The sequence below is a fragment of the Nakaseomyces bracarensis genome (genome assembly GCF_045282275.1).
Source record: "Nakaseomyces bracarensis strain CBM3 chromosome Unknown Scaff10_0, whole genome shotgun sequence".
Classification (NCBI taxonomy): domain Eukaryota; kingdom Fungi; phylum Ascomycota; class Saccharomycetes; order Saccharomycetales; family Saccharomycetaceae; genus Nakaseomyces; species Nakaseomyces bracarensis.
In genome coordinates this window covers 227,062-254,434 of record NW_027263956.1, presented here as the reverse complement: position 1 = coordinate 254,434, position 27,373 = coordinate 227,062, and the positions used below count along the sequence as shown (strand labels likewise).

Here is a 27,373-nt window from a genome sequence, read left to right as displayed (position 1 = left end):
AAATATGAATAAAGCATTAAAAAAAAATATAATGAAAGAAAAGATATTAGTGGTATTTATTGATCGAATTAGATACAGTAATATCGTCATTTTGTCCTATTTAATTTAGCATTAGTTTATTTTTGTTTCCTTTCAGTTCTATCTTGTGGTTATTTCATCTTGTTTCTAGTTATAATTTTCAATAATGTAAATATCTTTGTTTATCTTTTACATATAATATATTTTTTTAGGAAAAAGGTACAACAACATGGTGGATCTATCAAATAAATATTAATGACTATATATAACAAATATTCATAAATATAAATATAAATATTTCAATATCTATTCACTTTCATCAAATGTTTACTACAAATCACGTGCCTTGAATAGACAGTTCGGAGGCCTTTGAAAACCGCCGTAGAAGGTCCAATATGTAAATCATATTCGTTAAAGAGATAGTTTGATGTCTGTATAATTAGATAATAAAGGAGATAACTAAACAAGTAAAACAAGAAGTACGATATGTCATCTAGAATACCCTGTAAGTTCTTTCAACAAGGGAATTGTAGAAGGGGAAACTCGTGCAAATTTGGTCATTTTATCAGCAACAGTAATAATAACTACAATAATACCACTAACAACAATAACAACACAAATGATCCGTTTAGCCAATTTATAAGTCCTGTTTCCATTAGTAAGCACAGCCAGGTAATTTTAGATGACATGAAGGAATGTGCAACGTATTCCATGAAACCATTGACCTCTTCCTACAGTTTGAGTGACCCTTGCGCTGTGAACCTAATTCAGGATAGAGACTTATCCCCAGAAGAGTCTCGGTATAAGTACTATGAGGCTCAGAAAACACAGACATTGCCTTCATATATCCAAGAGATGGAGGCTAGGAGTGCTGATATCCAAAAATGTGTTCGTGAAGTGTCTATGCATCCTGATATCGCTGTACGATTTCTTCAAAAATGCACGCAGGACATTAAAGAGCTGGGGCATCGCACTATACAACATGAGTTTATAAAGTTTCCTATTTCGATGACGGGGGATACCAATAGTAATAATAACGCATTTGGTGGTTCTAATAATTCAAACAATAGTACTGGGATGTTTGGTATCTCTGGGTTCTCAAATACAAATAACAACGGGGTAGCCAATAGTGCAGGTGTTGGTGGTGCATTTGGAAAGCCAAGCTTTGGAGGAAGCAATGCGGCTGGGGGAAGTTCTCCATTCGGAACAGCTGCGGCTCCCACTGCTAGTGGTGCATTTGGTAAACCTTCATTCGGATCATCAGGAACAGGACAATCGGCATTCGGGGCACCCGCATTTGGGTCTTCAGGGTTTGGATCTTCAGGGTTTGGATCATTAGCTCAAGGCACAAATACATCGAGCTCACCTTTTGGAGCTTCCAGTGCAGCTCAGCAAAATCCATTCACAAAAGTTAACAATAATATAGGAGCAGGAGCAAATGCTTCACCTTTTGGTAATAACACCGCTACTAATACCGGTGCTTCTCCTTTTGGCTCACTCAACTCAGGAAGTAGTCCAGCTGCGTCTTCTCCATTCGGGAAATCCTTATTTGGCGCTACCGCAGGTAATACTAATACTACTTCTGCTTTTGGTAAGCCAGCTTTCGGTCAGGGCCAAAACACACAACAATCTCCTTTTGGTAGTGCTACTAATAGTACTTTTGGGACTGCCTCCACACAGCAGAATCCTTTTAATAGTACCTCCAATACGAATAATTCTGCCTTCGGTGCAACAACAGGAGCTAATGCTAATACCAATAATTCATTCGGTTCCAAACAATCGCCATTCGGCACAAATAATACAACGCAGTCTCCATTTGTCACAAATAATACAACACAATCTCCATTTGGAACAAATAATACCGCCAAGTCTCCTTTTGGTACTGCTACTAATACAAACACAGCTTTTGGTGGTAATACTACTAATTCACCATTTAATTCCCTAAAACCAGATAATTCAACAGGCGGGCAGTCTAATCCAAATGGATTCAGATCAGTTCAAAATCCAAGTGGTCAAGTTGGAGCTCAAATGTCATCACCGTTTGGTACCAATACTGCGGGCTTTGGGTCAAATCAAGGGAACTCATCATTTGGTGCAAGTGCTTCTACACAACCAATGGCGAATACACAGACAGCCAGCTCTAGTGGTTTTATACAAGGGCTGCCTTCAGAAGAGACTGAAGTCAATGTATCCGATCTTTCACCAGATACTATACAAGTATTTAAAGCACGTACTTTTCAACTTGGGATGGTACCCGATATTGCTCCACCAACTGCATTGATAAATTAAGAGCAACAGCTTATGACTCACTACTTCATGAAAGATCTAACCCTAATTTGACGATTTTAACCAAATTGTACTATTCTATTTATATAAATTATGCATTACAATAAAACTAATTAGCCATTTAGAAACAGCAGTTTCGTAAATATTTTCTATCTAACAGTCTACTAATTTAGGAACATTTTGACAGTCACCTAATACAATTAAATCGATATGACCAAGTGTATTCAACAATGACTGGCTAGGCATATCCTTATTCATATATATTACAATACCGTTTGTGACCTGAATCTTCTCAATAAATCTTTTGCACATTTGTATAACACCTGGGATTTTCAGACTGGTACCGGCAATAATCAAACAATCTATTCTTTTTTTCAAGTCATTTGTAGCTATATCACCTATCATTTCGCCTTCTGGGTGAACTTCATTATATAGTACAACTCTAGGCCTTAATTTCCCAATACCTTTTGGACGTAAGCCCGCTATACTTCGTACTTCTTCGAATTCTTTGCATTGGGGGCAAGACGGCACTATTTCCTCTTCCGATTGGAATATAACTGGGTTAAATTTTTCCAACTTTGAACACATATTACATTCCATATACTCAACACTACCATGAAGTTGTATTGTTCTTGGAATAGGTTTTTGCAGTGGAGTTTTAGTAGTTAGATGGGTCAACCGCGTGTCCAAACCATCAATATTTTGCGTATACAACCTCATAAGTCTATCTTCACCTGCTAATTTATCTAGCATTTTGTGAAAGCTAGTTGGCTCAGATTTATTAGATAGTTGATGTAAGTTGACGATCATGTCGTGAAATATATTACTTCTCTCGTCAGAAGCATAGACTTTGTTGAAGTCAAAGGACTCCTTACCAGAACTTAGCGTTTCTGACTTCATAGTGTTAAATAGACCATCACTAGACCGGAAATCAGGGATCCCAGCAGCAACCGATATCCCGGCTCCCACAACACCTATCATCTTCTTCGAGTATCGTAGTGTATATCTCAGGAACTCCGCATCTTCTTCACGACACTTACTCCCTTTATGTCCATCAACATAATCATCTAAAGAAAAGACACTGTATTTAGTGGGCCTGTATTTTAGCCTAGGTTTCCTAACAGAACGTTTCAACTGCGATATCAGTCTCTTTGGTGCCACTTTGGTGGTATCATCATTTCTCACACTCTTTTTAGTTGACGATGGAGGTGTCAACGGTAAGTTTACAGACGTCATTGGCATATATATTTGGGGATTTTATAACCACTATTATGTTTTCAATAAGTAATCAATGTCGTGATTGTCCCTATGACGATTAATATATGTTGAATCAAAACCCAATGAACAAATCCAGATGGCTTGTTTTCAGAAAAATTCGAGATTTTTCCGTTTTGGGAAATGTGATGAGCTTCAATTTTTTTTGCCAAATTGACACATTATAAAAACTTTTGTATATTCTTAAATACATAACATACCCGTTCAGTATTATTATAGTTATGTTTGCTGATTACAATTCAATATAGTTAACTCCAGGCTCGATAAAGCTTACTCATACTTTGCAATATGTCTATATATATATATAATTTCAGGGTATCGATAGGATCTAAGAAACTTCTCGGACACATGCTAGATTTATAAGATACCACTCGAGTAAACAAACGTGCTACTGATCTAAAGCTCTCTTGATGTATCCACATGTATTTTACACTGTGGTCTTAAGTATAGTATCACATGACATCCCGTATGTATGCATCCATCACATGATAGAGAACCCAAAAAAAAAAAAATTTCGATGGCTACACACAAAGTGATGAAGTAGTACTAGTGATGTTATTTATTTATTAATTTATTTATGATCGACCTCAATTGTTAGTTCTCTCGTTCTAGATAAAAGAGGGCAATCTGTATAGTACTCGCTAATATATTGATAAAAAAGGATCATGGTTGCTATTACTGAGGTTAATGAGGCAAAGTCTTCTGCTGGAACAAGGACTGCTGCCCATACGCATATTAAAGGTCTTGGTTTAGATGATACTGGTGCTGCCAGACAAGTTGAAGGTGGGTTTGTTGGGCAAGTTGAGGCCAGAGAGGCTTGTGGTGTTATTGTAGACCTGATCAAGGCGAAGAAGATGTCTGGTAGGGCTATTCTTCTTGCTGGTGGCCCATCTACCGGTAAGACAGCATTGGCTCTTGCCATTTCTCAAGAATTGGGTCCTAAGGTACCATTTTGTCCTTTAGTCGGTAGTGAGTTGTATTCTGTAGAGGTTAAGAAAACTGAGACCTTAATGGAGAATTTCAGAAGAGCCATTGGACTAAGAATCAAAGAAACCAAGGAGGTTTATGAAGGTGAGGTTACCGAATTGACTCCAGAAGATGCTGAAAACCCATTGGGTGGTTATGGAAAGACCATTTCTCATGTCATTGTCGGGCTTAAATCAGCCAAGGGTACTAAGACGCTCAGATTGGATCCAACTATTTACGACAGTATTCAGAAGGAAAAAGTCAGTGTAGGTGATGTCATTTACATCGAAAGCAACACTGGTGCTGTCAAGCGTGTTGGTAGATCAGATGCATATGCTACTGAATTCGATTTAGAAGCCGAGGAATACGTGCCTCTGCCAAAGGGTGAAGTTCATAAGAAGAAGGAAATTGTGCAAGATGTTACTCTACATGATTTAGATATTGCTAATGCAAGACCTCAAGGCGGTCAAGACGTGATATCAATGATGGGCCAGCTAATGAAGCCAAAGAAGACCGAGATTACTGAAAAGCTAAGATTTGAAGTCAATAAAGTGGTTGCTAAGTACGTTGACCAAGGTATCGCAGAATTAATACCCGGTGTCCTTTTCATTGATGAGGCCAATATGCTTGATATTGAAATTTTTACTTATTTAAATAAGGCTCTAGAATCCGATATTGCTCCAATCGTGGTGTTGGCTTCAAATAGAGGTATGACAACTGTTCGTGGTACCGATGATGTTGTTTCTCCTCACGGTATACCTGCAGATTTAATTGACAGACTATTAATTGTTCGTACTCTGCCTTATAACAGAGAAGAAATTAAATTAATCATCGAGAGACGCTCAAAGACCGAGAATCTAGTACTAGAAGATAATGCTCTGGATACATTGGCAGATATGGGTGTACAAACATCCCTTCGTTATGTCCTACAACTCCTATCTCCAGCCGGAATTTTAAGCGACACAGCAGGCCGTAAGGAGATCTCAGTGAGTGATATAGAAGAAGCCAAAATGCTATTTATTGATGCAAAGAGATCTACTAAGATTCTTGAAAATTCTAACATGTATATGTAAACATTAATAGTATAGATATAGGGCCTAACTCTTTATAATTGTACTGTAAATTCATCGTATTGTCAAAGGTATATTATAAATTTAAAAAAATAATTATCGCCTATTTAAATAAAAAATAAAACTCAATTAATGTTATGAAAAATAACAACATGATATGCTACATAATATATAGGAAGCCTCTATTTACTTAACGAAGTTAATTGACTTAGGAAATCGTGAGGAGAAATTATATCAGTACTACCGTACATAACCTTCTTTGGGTTATGAATCTGGGAATGAGCCCATTCCTGTAGATTCTGATATTCTAGATAGTTACCACCTCCGACAACAAAAACTACAGACTTGTTATAGGTTTGTCTTTTAGGTTTTCTAGTGTGAGAACCTCTTGTAATTTTTGGATCCAGATATAGATAACTATCAGTTGCTTCTAAGTTCTTTTGCGAACTGCTTAGCGGTTCCATGATGGCATCCACAATATTAGTAACTGGGATAGTCTTTTTCTCAGGTAGCAATTTTTTGAAACCAGAAATTAGTGATCCTACACCACCTTGCAATGTGCCTTCTGTCAGCCCATATAGGCCTGATAAAGTACTTGTACCTGTTTTACTAGCGTTCGAAGTACCATCGTCAAGGGACTTGGTTTGTAAGGACATTGATGAAGACATTTTCATCATCTCTCTCAATTTGTATACATAAGATAGCACGGAGATATCATATTCTTGTGACTTAAAATAACTTTCAACTTCATTAACAAAATCTTTTGGTAGAGTGCTCTTGGCGCTTAAGTAAAGGACAATAAAAGATCTTAGTTTATCATCCAAATTATTAGTCTTTCCATCATTTTTTAACAGCTCTAGGAACTTTGTTCTAGTTTTCACATTATCAGGATCCTGTTGTTCAATCTCAAAGAACGTGTCAAGATTTTTAGCCTCTAACTCTTTCAAAAGTGAAGCAAAAATATTCATATGCATATCGATGATACTCTTTTTTGCTGTTAATTCTGGAAGTTTCTTAACAGCTTGTTGAATTTGGAGAGTACCCAAATCATCATCTTGGTTTTGTTGGTCAAATTGTTTTATATTCAAGTCGTTCAAATTAGAAACACCAGTTTTCTTAATGATTTCGTTAGCTTCTTGTTTGTATTTGTCCAATGCGGATTCCACATTTTCAGCAGCTTCTGGGAAGGGCAAGTGAGAATTCTGATTCCAGAAAAAATCATGTGGTTCAATATCATATTGTTTTGCTTTGGCATCCTCACTTTCTGCAGGGATACTGATAGTATTGCGTCTTAATTTAAATATATCGAATACCATGCATTGGTAGATCCATGAGTGTGAGAACATGGAGCTGTAGTCAATGTTTCTGTCTAGGATAATAAGCACTGATCTATCCAGAGAATCGTTCAGTATACTGTTGCTTCCACTATCGTTTTGGCTGGAGTTCGATTTCATGTTAATGACGTAGTCCCTCAGTCTGTTAGCTAGTTTCTCGGCTACAATCTCTGCAGGGCCATTTTTAGGAGCTCTTATGATTGGTATCGAGTTTAATGTGATAACTGTGTTGAATAACCCGTCTGCTATCCGTGAACACAAGCTGGTAATATTTTCCTCCGTGGTCGAAGGGTCATTCAAAGTAATGTACGCTGTAGGCAACTCTAGAGAGAATAGTTCGGGCTCCGTGACAACAAAGTCTAGGTACTGATCATACACCTGTTTAATCTTATCCTGTTTCCCCAACTGCACAACTTCCTTGGCCAAATGTTCTAGTAGATCTCTATTCAACGTGTCCACAAAGTTCACGTAAAATTCTGAGTACTTACTGTTTTTAATATCATCTATAATTGTGTTAACGTTCTCCAAGGTGGGCTCAATGAAGTATACCACTGGAACATCAGGCAATGAGCTCCTCTTAGCAGAGTCAATCAACGCATGAACCGTGACACCCGTCTTCAACAGATCATTGACCCTTAGAACGCTCGAGACAATGGCTGTAGTTTTCTTATCCAATACCAGAACCTTCCAAACGATATCCTGAACAGCAGTGTCCGAGGCAATGGCAGCTGTAGTGGCATTTGGATCCTCTGTGGCCGAGGATGCCCTTGGATAGTGCTCTTCGTTCAAGTAGAGCATCTTCAACAGCGCGTCCACCTGCAATTCCCTGAGACTAGACATTATTATATGTTCCTTGCGTTATTGTTTGCCGACCTAGAGCTTCACGGATTCTTCCTTTGGGTCAATTCTTAATATTTAAAGAAGAAATAAATTAAAAATAATGATAATAGTTAGTTCGTCTTCATTTCCTTTCTTGTCAGGTTTTAAATTATAATTTTAAGCGGTTTCTACGGGTATCTCTAAGGGAATCGACAAAACAAGCCCCAGGACCTTATTTTTGGGTTCACCTTCCATACGTATAAAAGTATCTAACGTAACGTGGAACAACGTACAACAGGAGTATTCACGCTACATTTTACGTACAAAGTTAGGAACTGTTGAGTTAACCAAGAGGAGAGGTAGGAAGAGGGAGGGGGGAGGTGATTGTACAATACTGTATGACGTAGGGTATAGCTCAGGCTCTTGTTTGCTATACTGTGCTTTGTGGTGGGGCGGTAAGTAATATATATACAAATCTTGGGCCTTCTCAGATTAAGTACAAAGATAACCCAGACAGAAAACCACAGAGACACCCCTTGCTTCTTCTTCCCGCCAGTAAAACACACGCACAACACCGTTGGTTGAGTCATTGTAGTCACAATATACGTCGTGTATTGTTGAGTTTAATTTGTTGTGTCGGGTAACCCTCATATATACCATAATTAAAAAAAAAAACCCAAAAAAAAAAAAAAAAAGATTTTGTGTGTGTGCGGGTGTGGGATGTTATTTCAGCAAACTACTGTATAAGAGAACCTGTTAATTAAATAGTTAATTTGTTGGTGTGTTATCTATACTTGTTTTTTTGACTAGATTTACATTAATTTTGGCCTCGTATATCTTATTCTAATTCTATAATATCACAAATGAGGAACAATGGTTGAGTATCTTGCATGAAATATTATATCCAATATTGAAATCATATATCAAATTGTACGTATTATATACAAGAAAAGGAAAAAAAAATTTTTTCTAGCGTAAAAGCCCTTTATATGGATCAATTATACGATGAGGTTTTCATTTTAAGATATTATAAATATAGATAGTCCTTAAGTCGTAATACGAACATCAAAAATAGTATTAAGATAAATACAACAAATAAAAATAATTATAAAAATAAAAGATTACCAATAAAAATAATAAAGTGAACCTAAAAAAAAAAATAAACTACTATAGAAAACCAAAAAAAAAAAATATAATAAAAGTAATTAAAAAACTATGGGTAGACGGGTGAATGTGAAACCTGTGGGATCACTGTTCTTAATCTCATATTCTGATGTATCTAGTCATGTCAGTGATCTACATGAGTATATGGTACATCTATACATCGATATTCCTACGATAGATTACTATACTGATGAGTTAACACAGACTAAGCTCTCGAGGCTGAACAAGAAGTTTAAGCTCAATAAATTACGGAACGATATATGGAAGGCCTTCTACGATAATAATGATCAGTTCTGGCAGGAGCTGTTACATGCAGATCACCAGATCAGAGTCATAGTCAACATATCTTCTTCTGGCTCACTTCGGTACGTACAGACCATCAAGTTTCTTCTAGAGACCATGTACGAGGCTCTGAGACCTGTTGAAAACTTGAACTGCGAGTTCCATCTCGACTCGACCCCTACTTCGCTAAAATGGTTCAAGACGTTCTTGGACCCAGTTTTGCTCGATTCAAACGTTATACATTTCAACACCGTGAACTACACTAATAATAATAACTTTACAAGCTCTGCCACTACACAAGGAAGCACTCCGTTTAAGGATTACTACATGAAGCTGAACCACAAATTTGTAACCCCTAATGAATCGAACACCATGGAGTCAATAGTGATAATTACAAACCATACTGGTGTCAAGGCTCTGCTAACAATCCTGTCGGATAGACCCCTAAACTCTTACATTTCAGAAGAATCCATGAAAGCCCTACATCAAATGAATACCACAGCCACTAGGAATAGATCTTACTCCGCATCTGTACCCACGCATACGTACGACACTGAGTTTATATCTCAAACTCCTTTGAAGAGAGAATCCTCCTCGATACTGAATTTTCAAAATGAGATTCTCACGTCCAATAAAGATAAATCAGTGAAGATAAAACCTATAGCAAGCTTAAACACATCTCCAACTCTAACACAATCGAGATCTTTCACCCCTATAGGATTCCCAACTGGAGAAAGAGTACCACAATCTGTTTCAGCTCTACTTTCGGGGGATGATGAAGATACGATTATGACGAGTCAAGATGATTATGATGATAACGATAATGAAAATAATGATGAAGATGTCGAAGATAACGATGAAGAAGAAGATAACGACGAAGAAGAAGAAGAAGATGATGACGACGACGAAGGACTAAGCTTCTTTGCCCCAAACATTCTATCGAGGTCAGGATCTGGCTTCAATTTGTCATCGAAGACTCACACAAACTTAAATAATAACTTGAAGTTGCCTGGTGCAAGAAAGGGAAGATTTAGATCCTTAAGTTTAATGGATCCTGCACTAAATGGGCCATTCCAGAAAAATGACCAAAGATCACATACCCCTGCTATTACTGCCTCAAATACATTGGGTGTGAAGCAGGAGAGACCTGAGATTAGATGTGCCTCTCCTTTAGCCTCGACTGTAACTACTTTAGAAGAAGAAACTGACGAACTTAACGATGATGACGATCACGATGAAACTCTTGATCAAGAACTGCATAACAAATTTACTAATATATATATTCATGACGGAGATTTTGATGATGTATCAATGGATGATACTGCACAACAGAGAATGTTGTATAATAAGAAGAAACTTCTGGAAATACATGGCCAAGATACTAACCCTAAGATAACTAGCCCAACAAATACTTTGATTCCACCTGAATTTTACTCAAGACTATCCTCACCATCTACTAGCGCTAGTAGTTCAAACACTTCACTAACACAACTAGACTCACTGGTAACTCCTCAATTTACTAAATGGTTGAGTAATAACCCTTCTCTAACAAATGAAAATGGTTACGACAGTAACACAAACATAGCTGGTGGTACTAGCTTATTCGAGAAAAAGCTTATCAAAAAATCTATTGAAGACATGAGACGGCAACCTGCAATGGACTTCATCTCAGGTTTAATTAATGGTGACATTGATTCTGCTGAGAAAAACACATTTGCTTTGAATTTCCACAACCGCCAATCTCCACAGCATCTACAGGCTCTAGACGATGAGGACAGAATGATGTCCGGTTACTCAGACTTACCTGATAGCGACTCCGTTAGGGATATAGCTAGCGAATCTGGTGCAACCACATGTTCTGAAGATGAATTTACAACTACTGCTTCTGTGAGCACTATTAAATTAGCCGGTTCAAGTGTTACAAATACGATACCAGAGAAGGAGCCTGTTTCAAACAACATTAATAGTGGGGTAAGTTCTAACTTCAAATCAAGTGTAGCGGATTTAAAACCATCTTTCAGTTTCCAACTTTATGATGATATCGAAAGTATCAATGACCAGGTCGATTCGCAGGTAGAAAAAATTGATTCTAAATCAGAAGAATCAAAAACATACAAAAAAGCAGTCTCAGTCGATCTATATGGCGATGATGACGTTGATAACAATGATGCTTGGTTTCTTGGTTGGAATAATAAATAATCCATAAAAATGCATTTACAAATTTTAGAACAACCGCTTACTTTTTTTTTTTTTAATTTTTTTTTCTTCACTAAATAACTTTTTTTTAATGAACAAGAATTATGCTCAAATATTTACTCATTTCATATATTACACATATTTCCTAGATATTTAGAATATATATTGATTAATATTTTATTGTCTCCACTATTAAATACCATTATCTTAATCACAGTACAATAATTGTATCGTGCTACGAGAATTCCACATGCATTAGCCTTCTCTGAAAAATTTCAAAAAATTTTGCGATGCCCTTTACTGAAGAAAAACTAAAATTTCAATTTTGCGATGAGCTAGTTATATTTAATATGTTTAATTAAATACCATTACTTTGAGTTATATCTTTTTATTACTTGCTGAAAAGTTTTATTTAAAAGCACTGAAACACTAGAACTTATTCCTGCTGAAGATATATTAGTTATATTTTACAGCAATGGAAGAGAGGCCAGAAACTAAGGATACACACGATAAAACTGAAGCACCAGATGATAGTTTAACTGTATTACATAGGTTACTAACCGAAGAATCTTCTAATGGTGATAATTCGTTAATGGATTTGGATTCACCGTTAGAAGGTTTTGAAAATGAAGATGAGAAGAAACTAGAACTTGATTACCGGAATCAGTTCGAGGTTGCCTTCCGAGAGGCCAATTTTCAAGGCCTTGAGGAAATAACAGACGAGGATTCGATAGGTAAACACCTGACACTGGATTCTTTGTTAAAAATGGACCAAGGTGTCCTCTTCAAGGATAATGAGTTTGATGATGAAGGTGTTGACCCAAGTGAAAAATCAAATAATAAAAGAGAAAGAGAAGATGGAGATTTTGATGAACTAGGACCATCCACAAAGAAGTCGATTTCTAATTACATCAATGATAAGCTTAATTTGGAATCTGTGGTAGAAGATCAAATGCTGTCACCAATTTCATTATCACCAACACCTTCTGATGGAAATAACTCTGATAGACTAACTAAATCTAAAGCCCAAGAGCAAGAAAAATCCGATAGTTTACTTGTTGAAAGCAAAAATGAACCTAAGCCTGATATTACTAGGAAAGTAAAAACTAAGAACATTGCTCCAACTGCCTTTAAATCATCGAAATTAGGTAAAGGTAAACATGCACCAATAGAGCAGAAATGCTATACTGTAAGACAGGTTGGTACAGGACGTGGACAAACCAAACTTCAGATTTATGATTCTCCAAAATTGAAGAAAACAGAAGTAACAAAAACTGCTCCTGCAGCTCCAAAAGTTTATACAAATGAATTCACGATGAAAGAAGTTGCTAAGATGAAAAGAAGAGTCATTGATTCTCATCGTCTACTTTTGAATTTCAATGTCGTTAAAGAAGGTTATGCAAGGACTTGTGTGCAGCTCAAACAATCTGTTATTGCTTTAAAAGATAGTGAAATTCGTAGAGCACATTTGATGATGGAGAATGAAGATTTGAAAGATGAACTTGAACAGATGAAAAGAAAATTAGAGCTGAGTGCTAACATTTGCTCCAAATGTGAAGGTCCTAACGACAGGTCTGCACCACAGTAGCTTTGAACTTTTAACTTCAACCACAACTGCATTTATTTATTTTGAGGAAATTCCAAAAATCGAAATGAAGTAAAAAAACAACAATCAAAAACTATATAAACTAACCAGCTTTTATTTTAATACCCGTTATTTGGAGATCTATTGGGTATTTATTCAGCATTTGCATACAGATTCCTTATATGAATCTACATTATGGTATATATATAGATATATATATACCACCAATTACATTACTAGATATTATACTCATGTAAAATACGCTAATTTTTTCACCTATCTATTAACATAAATTCATAGAAATAAATTTAATTAATGATAAAATACTAGATACTGAAAAAGTATTGCTATTATATGTCGAGATCACTATCTTCTTGATCCGAATCCCTATTTTGCATTGAATAACTTTCCATCTCATCATCGTAGTCTCCTTTCTTATTCCTATAATTTTTCAGGTTCTCTACATCGATAGGATTTCTTTCGATGACACCAGCTTTCAGTAACACACTCTCTAGCTGTGTTATCCGAAAACCATTGGGGTCGTTCCCCATTTTGCTGAAACCAATTATGCGTTCAGCTTCGCTTCCATTTATATAACATATCACAAACGGCAGAACTTTGATTGCTAGTTTTTCAACTAGGAATGGAGCATTTTCCACATTAATCTTAAAAAATTTGGTTTTAATATACTTTCCAGATAATTGTTCTAATTTTTCGTTCATATATCGACATTTTGGAAATTTCTCGAGCTGGAAGTGTATTACCACTCTTGCATTTTTTGTAGTTAACTTCATTAATTCAGATTCTTGCGCAATTTCATTTAACTTACCGTAGCCTTCTTGTTCTTTCTTTTTGACCTCATAAAAATGATTATGTATTTCTTGTAGCCTACTTTCTCTATATCTGCTCATGAATAAGTCATTTTCACTGTCTTCCAGCTCCAACTCTTCTAGTATCTCATCGATATTCTCATCACTTTCATTTCCTGCCGGTAATGATCCTTTATCCTTTAATTCTGCCATTTCATTCAAATTTATATGGATTCAATACTGTAACTGATGTATTACTAGCTATTGTTTTTTAAGATTGAGATCCAATTCCAACTAAATAATGACAAATGCAGCTTATAAGGCATAGTTGATATTTTTCTGTTAAGCTTCGTTGTGCGCGTACGTGTACTGTGAGTGAGAGTGAATACTATTGAAGAAATATATATAAACTTGTGAGGAAATCTGCGCAATATAACATCAATTGTATTTATTTCACAGTCAATATACATGTATTTTATAATTGAAAATAAAGAATAATTCATGATTCAATAAAATTCGTGATTCAATAAAGATTGTAGTTCTATAAGTATATAAATTATAAGTAGAAGTTTAGACAACATACAAAAAATACAGAGCTTCATACAAGATTGTAGATTTTGTTGTACTATTAGAAATTGGGATCAGTCATTGATATCTCTACACCAATAAGTAATAGAATGAAAATATAAAAAGCACCGAAGTTGTCATAACCGTAAGAATCTTACCAAATTCCTTTAGGTTAGGTTTTTCTATATTGTCCATTGCACTGGCTTTCATTAACTTATCTTCAGACGCATGGGAAATTGGTAACGGTAAAGAGGTGTCCTGTTTTGATTCAAAGAGCCTAGAAAATATCGAACGCTTTCCGCCATGGTATCTCTTAGTATAGAAACAATGTTTCAACAGTATGAGGAAAGTCAACACCGTACAAACACCATACATTTTCAATGGTTTGTAAGGATCAGGCAGATAACACATTTCTGTACTATAGGTAGGATCTGGAGAATAATTAGCGCTACTACCCAATGGGTTATATAATGATAGCAATTGGATAGCTGGTTTACTGATACCCATGTTCATAGCACAAGATTTCACAGTGTATTCATTGGCAATTTTCGTTTCCGTACTATCAGGTAGCTGAAACTCATGGGTAATATGGCAATAGTCATGGTCATCACCAGAGAATAATAAAATAGGATCAATAACTGATAACACATTTTTAGAGATTTCAGGGCTAATGACTGTTTGGTACTGTTCACCTTTTGTAAGAGGAAATAGATTATGAGATTCTCTTTCTTTACCACAGGTTTGCTTTTCTGGGTCTCTAAACAAAGGAACATGAGACAAAAGAATTTTAGGATTAGGATGGTCGTGTCTGTTAAAATTCTCCAGGAATTTTTTAGGAAAGCCAGAAATATAGTTATCCACATTATCAGATAATGAAATAGTATCTAGGATGACAAAGGTATGGTTACCAACATCTACTACGTCATTCATCTCCCCAAAATAGGCAGAAAATCTGTCCAGACTCTCTCTAACAACGGTATCACCAAACCCAATATCATGATTACCAGCCACCGAAGTTTTCATCAATTTACCTGGAACACGGGGAAATATCGAATTAAATCTTTTGTACTCTTTAAACCAGTAATCATCACCCCATTCTCTACCACCATCAAAAAGATCACCCAGAAAGAATGTGGAGTCTGGATTCAATTGATGTTGTACGTATCTCCAATTCCTGGCCAGATAATGATCCAATATAACCCTGGTAATCCCATTGACCACACCAGGTCTGCCTGGATATGAATATGCATCCATGATCTGCGGATCAGCAAAGAGTGCTACCCGATGTGGCTGCGCTGCCGGTTCCCATTTCTCCCAATTGCCCCACGCACACTTCTTCATCGCACGTGAAACAACAGTATGCTCATAGTAATGAATAAGACACGCCCAGACAAGCCATAGTTTCAGTATCAACTTAAAGGGCACCGCACTCCAGAACTTCTTCGACAAACGGGGCGTCAGGCGAAACAATTGACTCTTTACCTGGTCCCCAGATAACCCAATTTTCTTCCTCGAAAACCTATTAAACATTTGCTCAAACTTTTCTATATTATTCTACTCTGCACAGCCTCAAACTCAGCACAGCAGTCTTAAATCTTACCTTCTTAAATTTGATCTGTATGTTTGAAGGTGTCTGCCCTTAGTGAGGGATAGTCCTCCTTCTGTCGTCGACGCGCCTTTAATTTTAAATTTTTTTTTTCCCGTCCTACGCACAAAAAAAAGAAAGAAACAAAAACTAATTAATTAATTAAATTAAAAAAAGAAATGCTTGTATATCCCAATAGGGAAATTGATTTACACTTCTTTGTGCGACTAATTGATTATGTAATCTTATTACTATCCAAATTAGGGAATTTAATGTATTACGTTATTTGAAAAAGGTTATTTTTATATTGCTTTATATTATATGATACAAAGAAGGTCTGTAGTTTTTATTTCACTACAGTTTTCAAGAACTTTGCCAAGTCGTCCAGTTCTTCTGGGGCTGCGGAATGGCCTAGTCCTCTGTAGCTCTTAAAGGTGTAGTTGGACAATGGGCCTGTCTGCTTGAAGTAGTCTCTCGAAGCCTGACCTATCTGGAACGGGACGACGTCGTCGTGCTCACCATGGCCATGGAACACCGGTGTCTCGCTGTTTATAGTGTTCTTGATCTCCCTCAGCTCGTTTCTCAAATAGGCAAACCCAGACAAGACGACGAATGCTCCAATTTTAACATCTAGAGTTAGTGCTGCGGCTAAAGAAAGTGCAGCACCTTGCGAAAACCCACCAACTATAATATTGGATGGTTCAATCCCTTCATTTATACTTTGTTGTACATAGCTCTGGACCACTTGTAAGGATTTCTTAAAGCCATCGGCATCAACGTTACTCGTGGTCCAATCCCACTCACGGATGTCAAACCAAGAAGGCATAGGCATCCCACCATTGGCAGTAACTGGGGACACAGGGGCATTTGGGAATATAAACTTCGTCGACTCAAATCCGAGCTGGTTATTCTGCAAGTAATCGGCCAAAAATGACCAACCTTGACCAGAATCACCTAAACCATGTAAAAAGATAAAAGCGTACTTAGCAGGTTGCTTGCTAGCTATTCTGACGGCAGACATTGGGTGTATTATATGTTGGCTGTGAAATTGGTATAGTGTAAGCTATTAATCCTTATAATGTCGTTGGTTAAATAACATCATTAAAAGGTATAATATTCTATATAGCTACAATTTTTCGTTCTTGCTCGGGGTGCTAAAAAATAAAGGGCGTAAAGTTAAAAAGCCCCTTCATAAAAAGTCTTGAATAGGAAGTATTCCTCTGTTAACAGGTCAAAAGAAGGGCATTTTAAGCTCATTGTGACCTTCATTTTTGCTTTAAATTCTCTGCCAGAAAAGTTAAAAATATGGACAGTGAATGCGTTTCTCCTCCTCCTCCTGCTCTACCCATGAGATCACAGTGTGAGATGATCCCTATGAACCCTGAAAATCCACCAGATATGGATCTGCCGGCAAACATCAACCTCTTATCCAGCCAGGAGATTTTGGATATGATAAATCACCATCGAGATCAGATACAACTATATGTAGCAAGACTAAACCCGCTAGATACTACAAGAGAGGAAGTTTTAAATATGAAAGAACAGTTCAAAACTCTAGAGAGTAAATTTGCCAAATTAGAAGATGATAAGCTGGCTTTACAGGACCAAATAGCTGAGCTGGTAATACTGGAAAGTGAATACACTAAAAAATTCCAGGACTTGCAGTCACTGATAAGGGACAATTTTGGAGAGCCAGTTTTGAAAGCAAAGCTTGAATCACGGATAAAAGAATTAGAGCAGCAATCAGATAGTGTTGAACTCAAAGCAAAAAAGGATTTAGACCTCGATGATTTTGTTAGCACTTATATGGCGCTCCGGCAGGACTATCATTTACAAAAGGAAAAACTAATTACCTGGGAATCACAAGGGAGACTAAGAATATGATATATGGACCTAAGACGGTACTTTTAGAACATCGATAAGATTTAAGCCCTTTTGTTTTTATTTGTTATTTTCTTAATTCATAAAAAATATTTAAACAATCTATAAACATACATCTAATGAGACTTCAAATGCTAACTGTGCCTCAAAAAAAAAAAAGTAGATATATACAAATTATATTTATAAAGTTTTTCAAAAGTCGTTTCATTTAAATTTCAAATAGCAAATATTTGGACATCGAAATTTCCCCCAAATCCAAAATCGTTATTTCTAGGTCTTCTTTCCTGATTTTCTCCTTCTCCTTCTCCTTCTCCATCGTTTGCACCATCTGCATCCTCATCGTCGAGCTGAAGAATATTGCCACCAACATCTAAACCGTTGATTCGAACATTCCACTGAGCTCTCCGACCAACTGTTCTAAAGAACATACTCAAGGCAAGAATGATAAATACACAAATCATTGTCCATAAGTCCTCTCCTTGTAAACCGAACCTCTCCATGATACCTTGGGAATTATCGTTTCCCTCTTTGAAGACTTTATGAGGGTTCTTCTTTTTATCAGAGCTTCTAGTGGCACTTGACAGATTTCTTAATAGTTGGAATAGCCTATCAAAAAAGGGTATTGAAGTAGTAGAATTGGATGATTCTTTCTCGGATCCTAAATAGTCAACTTTACCACCGGTTAGCCACTTTAACCAGGATTTCATCTGTAATTTGAAAACACTCATTTTAACAGCAAAATACAACCTTTGATTATATTCCAAAACTTGGTCATAAAACCTCTTCGCCATGTGAAAGTCTTTCTCTACTCCCAAACCATGTTCATACATATAACCTATATTCCAAAGTGCTTGTGGTGAGAATTTCAATGCAGCACTCTGATAGAGAGACATAGCCTTTGTGAAATTGGACATGCGGAAGTAAATATCACCGGCAACAACAGCTGCATCTGTGTTACCTTGTTTGAAGGCTCTTGTATAGTAAGATATAGCCAGCTTCTTTCTTTCATCGGTAGTTTGTGGTGGATCATCGAACTTGAAGGGTAACTGATACATTAAATATGCAGCAGATACTTGGGCTGCTTCATAACCTTGCTCTGCTGCTTGAGCATACGCATATAAGCCAACCTCACTGTCCCCATCAAGCAACTCTGAAAAAGCCTGGCGGAGTTGAGGAGCCAATATATTTTCATTTGCTTCAACAAACATCTTATAGCGTCTTGCAATATCCTCCACTCCAAAATTCCTCCTATCACTAGTTTCTATCATACGTGCAAATTCATAGTAAGCTGGAATATACTGTCTTGAACTAGCCTGTTGCATCAAAACATATGGTTCGTCTAGTTTATATTTGGGATACTTTTTGGCTATCTTTGCAAGTTGATAATGTAAGACACCATTAGTATTACCGATACTCCTGGCCTTCTCATAGTAATGTATGGCTTTTTCTATATCGTTTTCTTTGAATTGGGAAATTAAACCTTTATCAACCTCGTTAGATGATCTATTAATATCCTCACCTTCAAGAATTTCATCTGTTCTATTGAATAGTTCCTCTGCAGCATCTATATCAGTCTTCCCAAATCCTTCTCCGGTAACGTACATATGTGCCAAAAGATCTAGGGATTTAACGAAAAAGAACTTCTGTAAGTTATCCATATATCCGACCTTCGAATTATAATTTTTATACACCTTTAGTAGAAGATCCTTAGCCTTTTCAACATCGCGGCCATGAGTATAAGTTCCTTTGTATAAATCTAATGCTGTATAGAAAAGTTCAACCAGTCTTTCTTCATGTTCGTGATCTGAAGCAAGGAAAGAACCTTGATTACCATTGTTCATCCTAAACTCCATGACAACTTCCCCGTAGCCAAAATCACCTATTGGTTTTATCGAACCAGCGTATGGAGGTCTTGTCGTCTTTTTCCTTGTCACCACTGGCATTATTGTACTCAATCCAGATCCGAGCAAACCGTCATCAAAATCAGGAATCCTGACTATATAGCTCTCAATATATGGAAACATAATATTCCATTGTTCTGGAGTGTACATGTTCTTTATCTCTTCTGCGATCTCTCTGTAAAGTAATAATGCCTTATCCAAATTTCTTGGAACCGAGTAACCCGAGTAGTAACGATAAGCCAAGACCTGCTTTGCCCTTATGTCACCTAACCTTGCAGATCTTTGGAAGTAAAGCAACCCCTTGGCAGTATCAACAGGGATAGCACCAAATAAACCCGTGGAGTGCATGACGGCCAAGTCAAAAAGTGCAGTGCTATTTTCAAATCTCGTTATCTCATTGAATCTGTTCAAATACTCGTACGCCGATGTTTTATTATGAGGATAATTATAGTAGCCCCATAGGTTAATATGTGCTAATGTGTATAGTGCTTCAGTATTGTTAAATTCATTCGCTGAACACTCTAGCATATCATAGACTCCTTTATGCCAGTCCTGCTCCTGTATCTCATTATACCTATTCCAGACATTTTCATAATACAGTTGCTCTTCAGCAACAGAATAGTCCATCGGTATATAGAAAGAGGAAGTATCTCGTTGGTAACTCTTGTTGTTATATATCTCAGGGGAGGTAACATCCACTTTTCGTAATTGTCCAGCCAATATCTCACTGGCTTGTTTCCAGGGATCTTCTAATGAAAATACTGTGGAAAGAATCCCCATGCAGAGAACTTTACTTAATAACTTCATGATCGCTGAATTTAAACTCTTAATCCTCAAATCCTAATTTAGAATTACTATCAGGTAGTTCACCTACAAACTTGTAACAGTGAAAAAACTAGCAGTTCAGAATCAAAATATAACACGTTTCGCTGCTATTAATTGCTTATCTGTAATGCCCGTTTTGTTTTTGCATTTATCGTTATGTAATCTTAAAAGATGGTGGACTCTACTCTTTTGAATGTTCATGAAGAGTCCCTTTTTCCCACGGAAGCGAATTAAAGGTGAAGAAAATCCGGTAATTACTATAGAGTAGTCTTTAAAATAATACAAAATATAAGGTAGCCTAGCTCATAGGAACCAAACGAGAGGATAAACAGTAAATGATATATATATACTATAATAGTCATGAGCACTATATTTTTGTTATTAAAAAATTCAAAAAATATAGTGTGCTTTAGTAGAGGTTTTTGCTGGCAATTCAAGTCAATTACATCTAATCTTACGTTCTGTTCGTAAGAGAGTAATGGGACTTTTATGATGAGCCCTTTGATAAATAGAGTAACAAAAAAAAGTACCTGTCTTTATCACAAAATTACAAATCTATCAAAGAGACACCTTGGTCAGGAGTAGCAAATTGTTGTTGTGGTTGTTGATACTGTTGGTACTGCTGTTGTGGTTGTTGATATTGTTGCTGTTGTGGTTGTTGATATTGCTGTTGTTGTGGTTGTTGTTGGTACTGTTGTTGTGGTTGTTGTTGGTACTGTTGTTGGTACTGTTGTTGTTGAGGCTGTTGTTGTTGTTGTTGTTGTTGTTGTTGTTGTTGTTGAGGCTGTTGCTGTTGTTGTTGTTGTTGGGGACTTTGAGCCTGGTTACCAAATCCATAACCAGTGTGAGATGGAACAATATTGGTGCTGGGTAGACCAGTATATTGACTGGAAAGGAATGGATTGTTCTTGGGCTCATTAGTAACTTGTTTGTAACCAGTACCTTGAGAATTGATAAAGGTCCCGGTTTTTGTGTGTTGCGCAGGGATACGGGACTCACCAGTGTTACCAAATGTATCTATACCTGTACCTGTCGCAAGTAAGTTGTTTAGCTCGCTAAACTTATCAGATATAGATTGGTTACCAGTTCTGGTTTGTTTCAATGGTTGTTGTTGTTGAGGTACAGGCTGTGGTGAAGCCACAGGTTTAGGCTCTATGGGTTTAGTTTCAAACTCTGGCAACAGTGTATTATTGTTATTATTATTACCTAAGTTGTCCCTAGAGAATGGATTATTTGTGCCACTGACCACTGGTTGTGGTTGTTGTTGTTGCATTTGTTGCATTTGACTATAATAAAGTTGTTGCTGTTGCTGTTGGGCTAGCAGAGCAGCTTGTTGTTGCTGTGCTAGTAGTTGTGCCTCTTGTTGTTGCTGAGCCAACAATGCCGCCTCCTGCTGCTGAGCAAGTTGTGCTGCTTGTTGTTCTTGGTATTGGTAATATTCTTCCGGTGAGATAGGATTGCCGAAGACATCGTAGTATACGTTCTGTTGGGCCTGCAATTCTTGTAGTCTCTGCATGTCTTGCAGTCTCTTTAATTCTTCCTCTTCTTTACTCAATTGTAAAGCGGCAAGTAGGTCAGGGTCCTGGTTTTCATACTGAGCCAGCTCTCTTCTCCTGGCCTCTTCTTCCTCGGCAGTGAGCCTCGATTCTTCCAGCGCACGCTGCAAATCATCATCATAAGCGTCACCACGATGAGATCTCGACCTGGAACGCGATCTCTGTCTCCTACGTCTGTCGTTGCTTCCATTTCTCTTGTTGGCTCTGTTTAAAGCACGTTCTTCCTTCAATCGCTCATCATCCATCAACAATGAGGTCAACTCCTTAGCCTTAACCCTGATAATCTGGCCCTCATCATTCCCAGTAGTCTCATTCTCATGTCTAAACTCCCGCAGAGTCTTGATTATATATAGATTCTCCTTACTCCACAGAACACAGTTCTCAGACCCAAACCGCACCAAATAGTCAAGCACAGTCAACGACTTAGCAACATGTCTCCAGTACTTTCCCTTATCATTCAAACGCTTGTCTAACATGTCCATAATCTCAAAAAACTCAACCGTATCATACGTCTTCTCTGCAAGATCCTCCAAATCACCAACACTAGGACTGGTACTGTCATTCGCAGTCGCATCCCTAACCAATACCTGAGTACTAGAGTACCCCTTCACCATGTTCTTCGCAGAACGAACTAACTTACTGGGCATTCTTTTATATTTGTTGTTGTTCTTTTTTTTAGTTTTCCTGTAACTTTTATAGTCCTTGTTATCCTATTATGACTTCCTTAGAATTTAAAACCCTTCCCTTGACCCTTTTATATTCGATTGTTCATAAAACTCCTTTTATCCCTTTCGTTCAAGCACTTTCACAATTTTTTTTTTCTGCCTTTTTTTTGATATTTTTTTTTTTAAGGCCCCGTCGAGGTTTTCCAATTTAAGAATGCACAATAACATATTGCTTTCACTTCTCGACCACTTGAGAAGCGAAGTATAAAGGATTATATAAGATGATGAAGGTTCTGGCGATGCCACTGGCGAGGCCGCTAGCTACGCCTATGGTAATGCCCATGGTAGTGCCCATGGTAAGACCTATGGTAGTGCCCATGGTAAGACCTCTGGTGAGACCTCTGATGAGACCGCTGGTGAAGGTGAAGGTACCATTGGGCCCAAGGTTTTGCAGCACTTCGATGTGGTCTGAATCTAATGCTGTGGACGCTATTATAATGAAGCCAATGTCAAGACCGTTGATGGGTACGATGCAAAGTTACGCTATGGATGCTCCAGTTACTCCTGTGAATGCTCTAGTGGATCCTGTAGTTGAAGAAGGGATGTTTGCTGATAGTGTAATGCGGAAACGTAGAAAGAAGATGAAGAAGCATAAGCTGAGGAAACGTAGGCGGAAGGAGAAGGCAGAGAGACGTAAACTGTCTCAAGGTAGATGAAATCAGTATTGAAAAAAAGTAACCTACCAAAATAAATATTTACGCAAAGGTAATTCCTGTATATATTCTAATAAAAACTACTTAAAAAAATGAGTTATTAACAATGATTTGTGTCAAAATTTAAAGAAAAAAAATGTGAATATGATAATTATAAAAATGCTAAAACTTTATAGATGTATATAAGTATATGGATTTTTTAAGCAAAAGCTGTTTGTTATTAATGGAATAAAGTGCGGTAGGCCAGCAACAGCACGATCAGGATTACAAGGGCGTGCACCACTTGTCTAGAGCCAGCAAGTTTGTTACGGAACCGCAGCTCCTCGATCACATATTGAATCAAGTCTAGTTTTGAGGACTTCAAGTGCTCTTTATTCAGCTGGCCGATCTCCTGGATGATAGCCATGTTCTGTTCAAATATACGTTTGGATACGTCGATCACTTCGAGCTTGTCCTCCTCGGCGACGGCCTGTCTTGTACTCAGCTCATAAGCGCGCTTGTACTGCCACTTCATCTTGTTCTCGACGTCTACACCATCATCGCTGAAAGTGAAGAAGTTCGTACCACGTCTGGCCAGCTCGCTGCTGGACAAGTGCTCGAACCTTGGGAACAGACCCGTGTGACGATACAGCGTCGATCTCATCACTTTACCACCCGCAAACAGCGCCAAGTACATAACGTGGCAGTACGCTAGAATAGTCAATGGGTTCTCGCGCACAGTCTGGTGGACCATATCCACAAACATGGCCAGTTGTGTGGGGAGTACGAATGAGTCCAGGAACGTGTCCAGTTCCTGAGAGGTAGGGTATTCTGGAGAGTATAGCAGCTGCAAGTCCTTGTATAACTGTGGGGTTCTACGGAACTCTGGCATCCAGAACTGCGACAACACTTGGGCAGCCAAGTGACGCTTGGTTCCTGGCTCGGCACTATCTTTGTCCGCAAGCAACGAGTCAATCTCTTGCTCGATGGCCTGGAACACATAGTAGAACCCGAGAATACCTTGTCTGTATAGCTTACCGTGCCTCAAGGCAATGGCAAACCTCACAGACATAAAGGCATCGATCTTATTGTGAGCATCACGTGTATTGAAATTAATCCTGTTGGCAAGAGCGCCAACATCAGTAGGAGCAGGAATAGCAGACATTTGTTATATTTAGTTTTGTTTTGTTTTTTTATTGTTGTACAAGAGAGAATATTTACCTGAACATATGTATATGTATATGATATGTATACTTATATATATGTGTGAGTGTGAGTGGGTGAGTGTGTGAGTGTGTGAGTATAAAAAAAGATAATGCTTATTTCTTAGTATTTGCACCCAACTTCAAAGCGATATATTACAATATCACAAGAAAATAAGAAGGGTGCGGACTTACCGGAACCATCGGTGTATCTCCCATTCACACACCAAAGTAGCCGTGTCTCAAAAAAAAACACAACGAGCAATAAATAAAAGGTGCATTTCCTTTCTTTCAATTGTCCACATCTAAATAACATTATAATTATAATTAGACTTACAATTGCACCTTAGCATTTTACGCATCTCCGATAACACCCGTCTCCCCCAAACCACACAGCCCCAGCCCCTCTCTCTACACCGTCTTTCTCTCACTGTGTCTCTCTCACTGTGTGTCTCTCTCACTGTGTGTCTCTCTTACTGCACAAAACTTTTTTTTTTTTCAAACCCGCCCTGTACTTTCTTTCTTTTTATTCTTTTTATTCTTTTCCCAAATCACCTAGGGCTCACCATATAGTACTATACGAACCATCACACATATTCACGTACATTGTGTTACATCACGTTATTTTATTCGTTAGGTAGTATATACCAGAATACGTTTTAGTCACGCTACCCTATCGTGTTACCTGATATCAGAATGGTCTCCTTCTTTTTTTTTTTTTTTTTTTTTTTTTTTTTGCTTTTTTTGCTTTAGCGGTCTCTTCTTCTTCTAGTGTTGTGGGTAATATTTTTTATAAAACTCTGGGGTCTCTCTTTATTTATAATAATCGGGGGAGAGAGGGAGAACTAAAGGTTGTTATTCAGTCAAGACTTCCAAAGAACTGCTAACGTATTAGATCTAATAAAGGTTGAGAAGGGGATTTATTTTTTTGATTAAAGGTGTCAATATAAGATAAGTATTAAAAGAATAAAAAAGAAGGAAAAAAAGACAATGTTATTGAGTCGTGTGGGTACGAAGACGAATGCTGTAGCCGCAATCGCGGCTACAGCATCTTCTTCATCGTGTGTACAGGTACTACAGAATAAGAGAATGTTGATGGGGTTTGTTAGAAATGCTTTAGGTTTGGATCCGCCTCCTTCTCCGGATGAGCCTACAGAGGAGAACAGGTTTCATCCATGGGACCAGTCCCCTGCTGTAGACCTCAGGGAGCGCGCTGCAAGGATTAAGACGGTGGCTAAGTGTCCCGTGACGCATAAGGCTATCCAATATACTTGTCCAATCTCTGGTATACCCACACACCACTCTAGGGAGGCCTGGGAGGCAGATAAGGAGTACCATGCCTCGAAACGGTACGATATCTTGAAGAAAGTGAATGTGTATGAGCACGACCTGAGAAGCGGGAGACCGTTCCCAGAGTTCGATTTCCCAAGAGATCAAGGCCCCGACAGAACTGTGAACTTGACCAACTGGGATTTGTTCCTGTACACTAGATCATTCTACTCCATGGACACAGAGTTCCAATTGGCCGCCGTGACGAAGATGTTGAGTTACCCAATCACTATAGGTTCAGTGTTACACCAATTCTCGCCTTACTCCCTCAACCCAAAGGGTCCTGTTACCTTGGAAGGTCTAAAGTCGTTGGCAGCTCTACGTTACACACTGTACCCATTGCAACATAGATCGGTCTCCTCTGCAACAAAGGATAAACCCATGCGTATATTCATTCTGGGTGCCCGTGCAGAAGCACAGTTGCCAGGCCACGTCTGGAAACAATTGCAATTCTTGTTCCCACAACAGACATTTGAGATACATTTCATCGGACCTGAGTCCCTATACGACAGAGAGCGTAATGAATACATAAGGTCAAACACTGTGAACGGTGACAACGGCGCGGAGGGCGCTACCTCGTCTATTCCTGTTGCCAAACGTATTGACGAAACAATGAAATTCTACTACCATACCGATTACTTCCACACACTACATACTGCTCAGGATTTCTTCCCATACGACCCATACCAAGATGTCTTCTTTTTGTTCCACCCAGGTTTGGCCTCTCCTGAGTCCAAGGACACATGGATGAAGGACACTATGAAGGGATTATTAGACACAAAATGTGCCATCTTCACTACTGGGTTCAACAAGAAGGACATGATGGACGATATTGCAGTCCTAAAGGAAACCTATGACGACGAAATGGATATGCTAATGAACCCTGTCAAGAATATTTTCGGCTCTACAAAATGGGAATTGGACGATACTGATCCTCACTCCGTGTATCAATTTAACATGTACATTGCAGGCTTCAGAGGTAAGAGATACCACCCAATAAAGGTATAGTTAATACCAATAAAATTTTAGAAATAATATGATGATCTTTACACGAGCTTTCTACTTCTTTTATTTTTATTAGGTTTGTTCTGTTATTGTTGTTGTTGTTGTTTTTTTGCTTCTCTTTTTCTAACTACAAACTACTATTCTGATGATAACTTAATCCATTACTCAGTTAAAAACTGATTGCAGTTTAAAAAATAACATTGATGTTGTCAAGAACTTCAAGCACAAGAGGAGGAGAGGGAGCAGTCCCCAAATTGTGACCAACCCTATACGGCGCATAAATAAAACTGTAAATAGAAATTAAAAAACATATATATATATTAATGTTAAATATAATAGATTACCCATATCTTATATCCAA

At 37.7% G+C, this 27,373-nt stretch overlaps 15 protein-coding genes across 15 annotated transcripts; 7 read left to right on the top strand and 8 right to left on the bottom strand.

The window, feature by feature from the left end:
* Window positions 1–504: 504 nt before the first annotated feature.
* On the top strand, window positions 505–2,307 carry NUP42 (FG-nucleoporin NUP42; the record flags this gene model as incomplete). Its single annotated transcript, XM_071052895.1, has 1 exon — window positions 505–2,307. One exon carries the CDS (start codon window positions 505–507, stop codon window positions 2,305–2,307), a length of 1,803 nt encoding a protein of 600 aa, XP_070911145.1.
* A 150-nt stretch (window positions 2,308–2,457) lies between these two features.
* Window positions 2,458–3,546, bottom strand: HST4 (NAD-dependent histone deacetylase HST4; the record flags this gene model as incomplete). The annotated part of the gene is made up of 1 exon (XM_071052894.1): window positions 2,458–3,546. One exon carries the CDS (start codon window positions 3,544–3,546, stop codon window positions 2,458–2,460), a length of 1,089 nt encoding a protein of 362 aa, XP_070911144.1.
* Window positions 3,547–4,244: 698 nt separating this feature from the next.
* RVB1 (RuvB family ATP-dependent DNA helicase pontin) lies at window positions 4,245–5,618 on the top strand (the record flags this gene model as incomplete). The annotated part of the gene is made up of 1 exon (XM_071052893.1): window positions 4,245–5,618. The coding sequence occupies one exon, from the start codon at window positions 4,245–4,247 to the stop codon at window positions 5,616–5,618; it is 1,374 nt and encodes a 457-aa protein (XP_070911143.1).
* A 179-nt stretch (window positions 5,619–5,797) lies between these two features.
* Window positions 5,798–7,789, bottom strand: SLY1 (syntaxin-binding protein; the record flags this gene model as incomplete). Its single annotated transcript, XM_071052892.1, has 1 exon — window positions 5,798–7,789. One exon carries the CDS (start codon window positions 7,787–7,789, stop codon window positions 5,798–5,800), a length of 1,992 nt encoding a protein of 663 aa, XP_070911142.1.
* Window positions 7,790–8,983: 1,194 nt separating this feature from the next.
* Window positions 8,984–11,413, top strand: SND1 (Snd1p; the record flags this gene model as incomplete). Its single annotated transcript, XM_071052891.1, has 1 exon — window positions 8,984–11,413. One exon carries the CDS (start codon window positions 8,984–8,986, stop codon window positions 11,411–11,413), a length of 2,430 nt encoding a protein of 809 aa, XP_070911141.1.
* Window positions 11,414–11,885: 472 nt separating this feature from the next.
* On the top strand, window positions 11,886–12,998 carry ATC1 (Atc1p; the record flags this gene model as incomplete). The annotated part of the gene is made up of 1 exon (XM_071052890.1): window positions 11,886–12,998. The coding sequence occupies one exon, from the start codon at window positions 11,886–11,888 to the stop codon at window positions 12,996–12,998; it is 1,113 nt and encodes a 370-aa protein (XP_070911140.1).
* A 347-nt stretch (window positions 12,999–13,345) lies between these two features.
* Window positions 13,346–14,017, bottom strand: PLP1 (Plp1p; the record flags this gene model as incomplete). The annotated part of the gene is made up of 1 exon (XM_071052889.1): window positions 13,346–14,017. One exon carries the CDS (start codon window positions 14,015–14,017, stop codon window positions 13,346–13,348), a length of 672 nt encoding a protein of 223 aa, XP_070911139.1.
* Window positions 14,018–14,461: 444 nt separating this feature from the next.
* Window positions 14,462–15,901, bottom strand: CDC1 (putative lipid phosphatase CDC1; the record flags this gene model as incomplete). Its single annotated transcript, XM_071052888.1, has 1 exon — window positions 14,462–15,901. The coding sequence occupies one exon, from the start codon at window positions 15,899–15,901 to the stop codon at window positions 14,462–14,464; it is 1,440 nt and encodes a 479-aa protein (XP_070911138.1).
* Window positions 15,902–16,302: 401 nt separating this feature from the next.
* On the bottom strand, window positions 16,303–16,977 carry TML25 (palmitoyl-(protein) hydrolase; the record flags this gene model as incomplete). The annotated part of the gene is made up of 1 exon (XM_071052887.1): window positions 16,303–16,977. The coding sequence occupies one exon, from the start codon at window positions 16,975–16,977 to the stop codon at window positions 16,303–16,305; it is 675 nt and encodes a 224-aa protein (XP_070911137.1).
* A 284-nt stretch (window positions 16,978–17,261) lies between these two features.
* SRN2 (ESCRT-I subunit protein SRN2) lies at window positions 17,262–17,840 on the top strand (the record flags this gene model as incomplete). The annotated part of the gene is made up of 1 exon (XM_071052886.1): window positions 17,262–17,840. One exon carries the CDS (start codon window positions 17,262–17,264, stop codon window positions 17,838–17,840), a length of 579 nt encoding a protein of 192 aa, XP_070911136.1.
* A 212-nt stretch (window positions 17,841–18,052) lies between these two features.
* Window positions 18,053–20,518, bottom strand: HRD3 (ubiquitin ligase complex subunit HRD3; the record flags this gene model as incomplete). The annotated part of the gene is made up of 1 exon (XM_071052885.1): window positions 18,053–20,518. One exon carries the CDS (start codon window positions 20,516–20,518, stop codon window positions 18,053–18,055), a length of 2,466 nt encoding a protein of 821 aa, XP_070911135.1.
* A 592-nt stretch (window positions 20,519–21,110) lies between these two features.
* On the bottom strand, window positions 21,111–22,766 carry ENT2 (epsin; the record flags this gene model as incomplete). The annotated part of the gene is made up of 1 exon (XM_071052884.1): window positions 21,111–22,766. The coding sequence occupies one exon, from the start codon at window positions 22,764–22,766 to the stop codon at window positions 21,111–21,113; it is 1,656 nt and encodes a 551-aa protein (XP_070911134.1).
* A 302-nt stretch (window positions 22,767–23,068) lies between these two features.
* QRI5 (mitochondrial 37S ribosomal protein mS38 QRI5) lies at window positions 23,069–23,500 on the top strand (the record flags this gene model as incomplete). Its single annotated transcript, XM_071052883.1, has 1 exon — window positions 23,069–23,500. The coding sequence occupies one exon, from the start codon at window positions 23,069–23,071 to the stop codon at window positions 23,498–23,500; it is 432 nt and encodes a 143-aa protein (XP_070911133.1).
* Window positions 23,501–23,717: 217 nt separating this feature from the next.
* HMX1 (Hmx1p) lies at window positions 23,718–24,641 on the bottom strand (the record flags this gene model as incomplete). The annotated part of the gene is made up of 1 exon (XM_071052882.1): window positions 23,718–24,641. One exon carries the CDS (start codon window positions 24,639–24,641, stop codon window positions 23,718–23,720), a length of 924 nt encoding a protein of 307 aa, XP_070911132.1.
* Window positions 24,642–25,668: 1,027 nt separating this feature from the next.
* On the top strand, window positions 25,669–27,015 carry MSS51 (Mss51p; the record flags this gene model as incomplete). Its single annotated transcript, XM_071052881.1, has 1 exon — window positions 25,669–27,015. The coding sequence occupies one exon, from the start codon at window positions 25,669–25,671 to the stop codon at window positions 27,013–27,015; it is 1,347 nt and encodes a 448-aa protein (XP_070911131.1).
* Window positions 27,016–27,373: the final 358 nt, after the last annotated feature.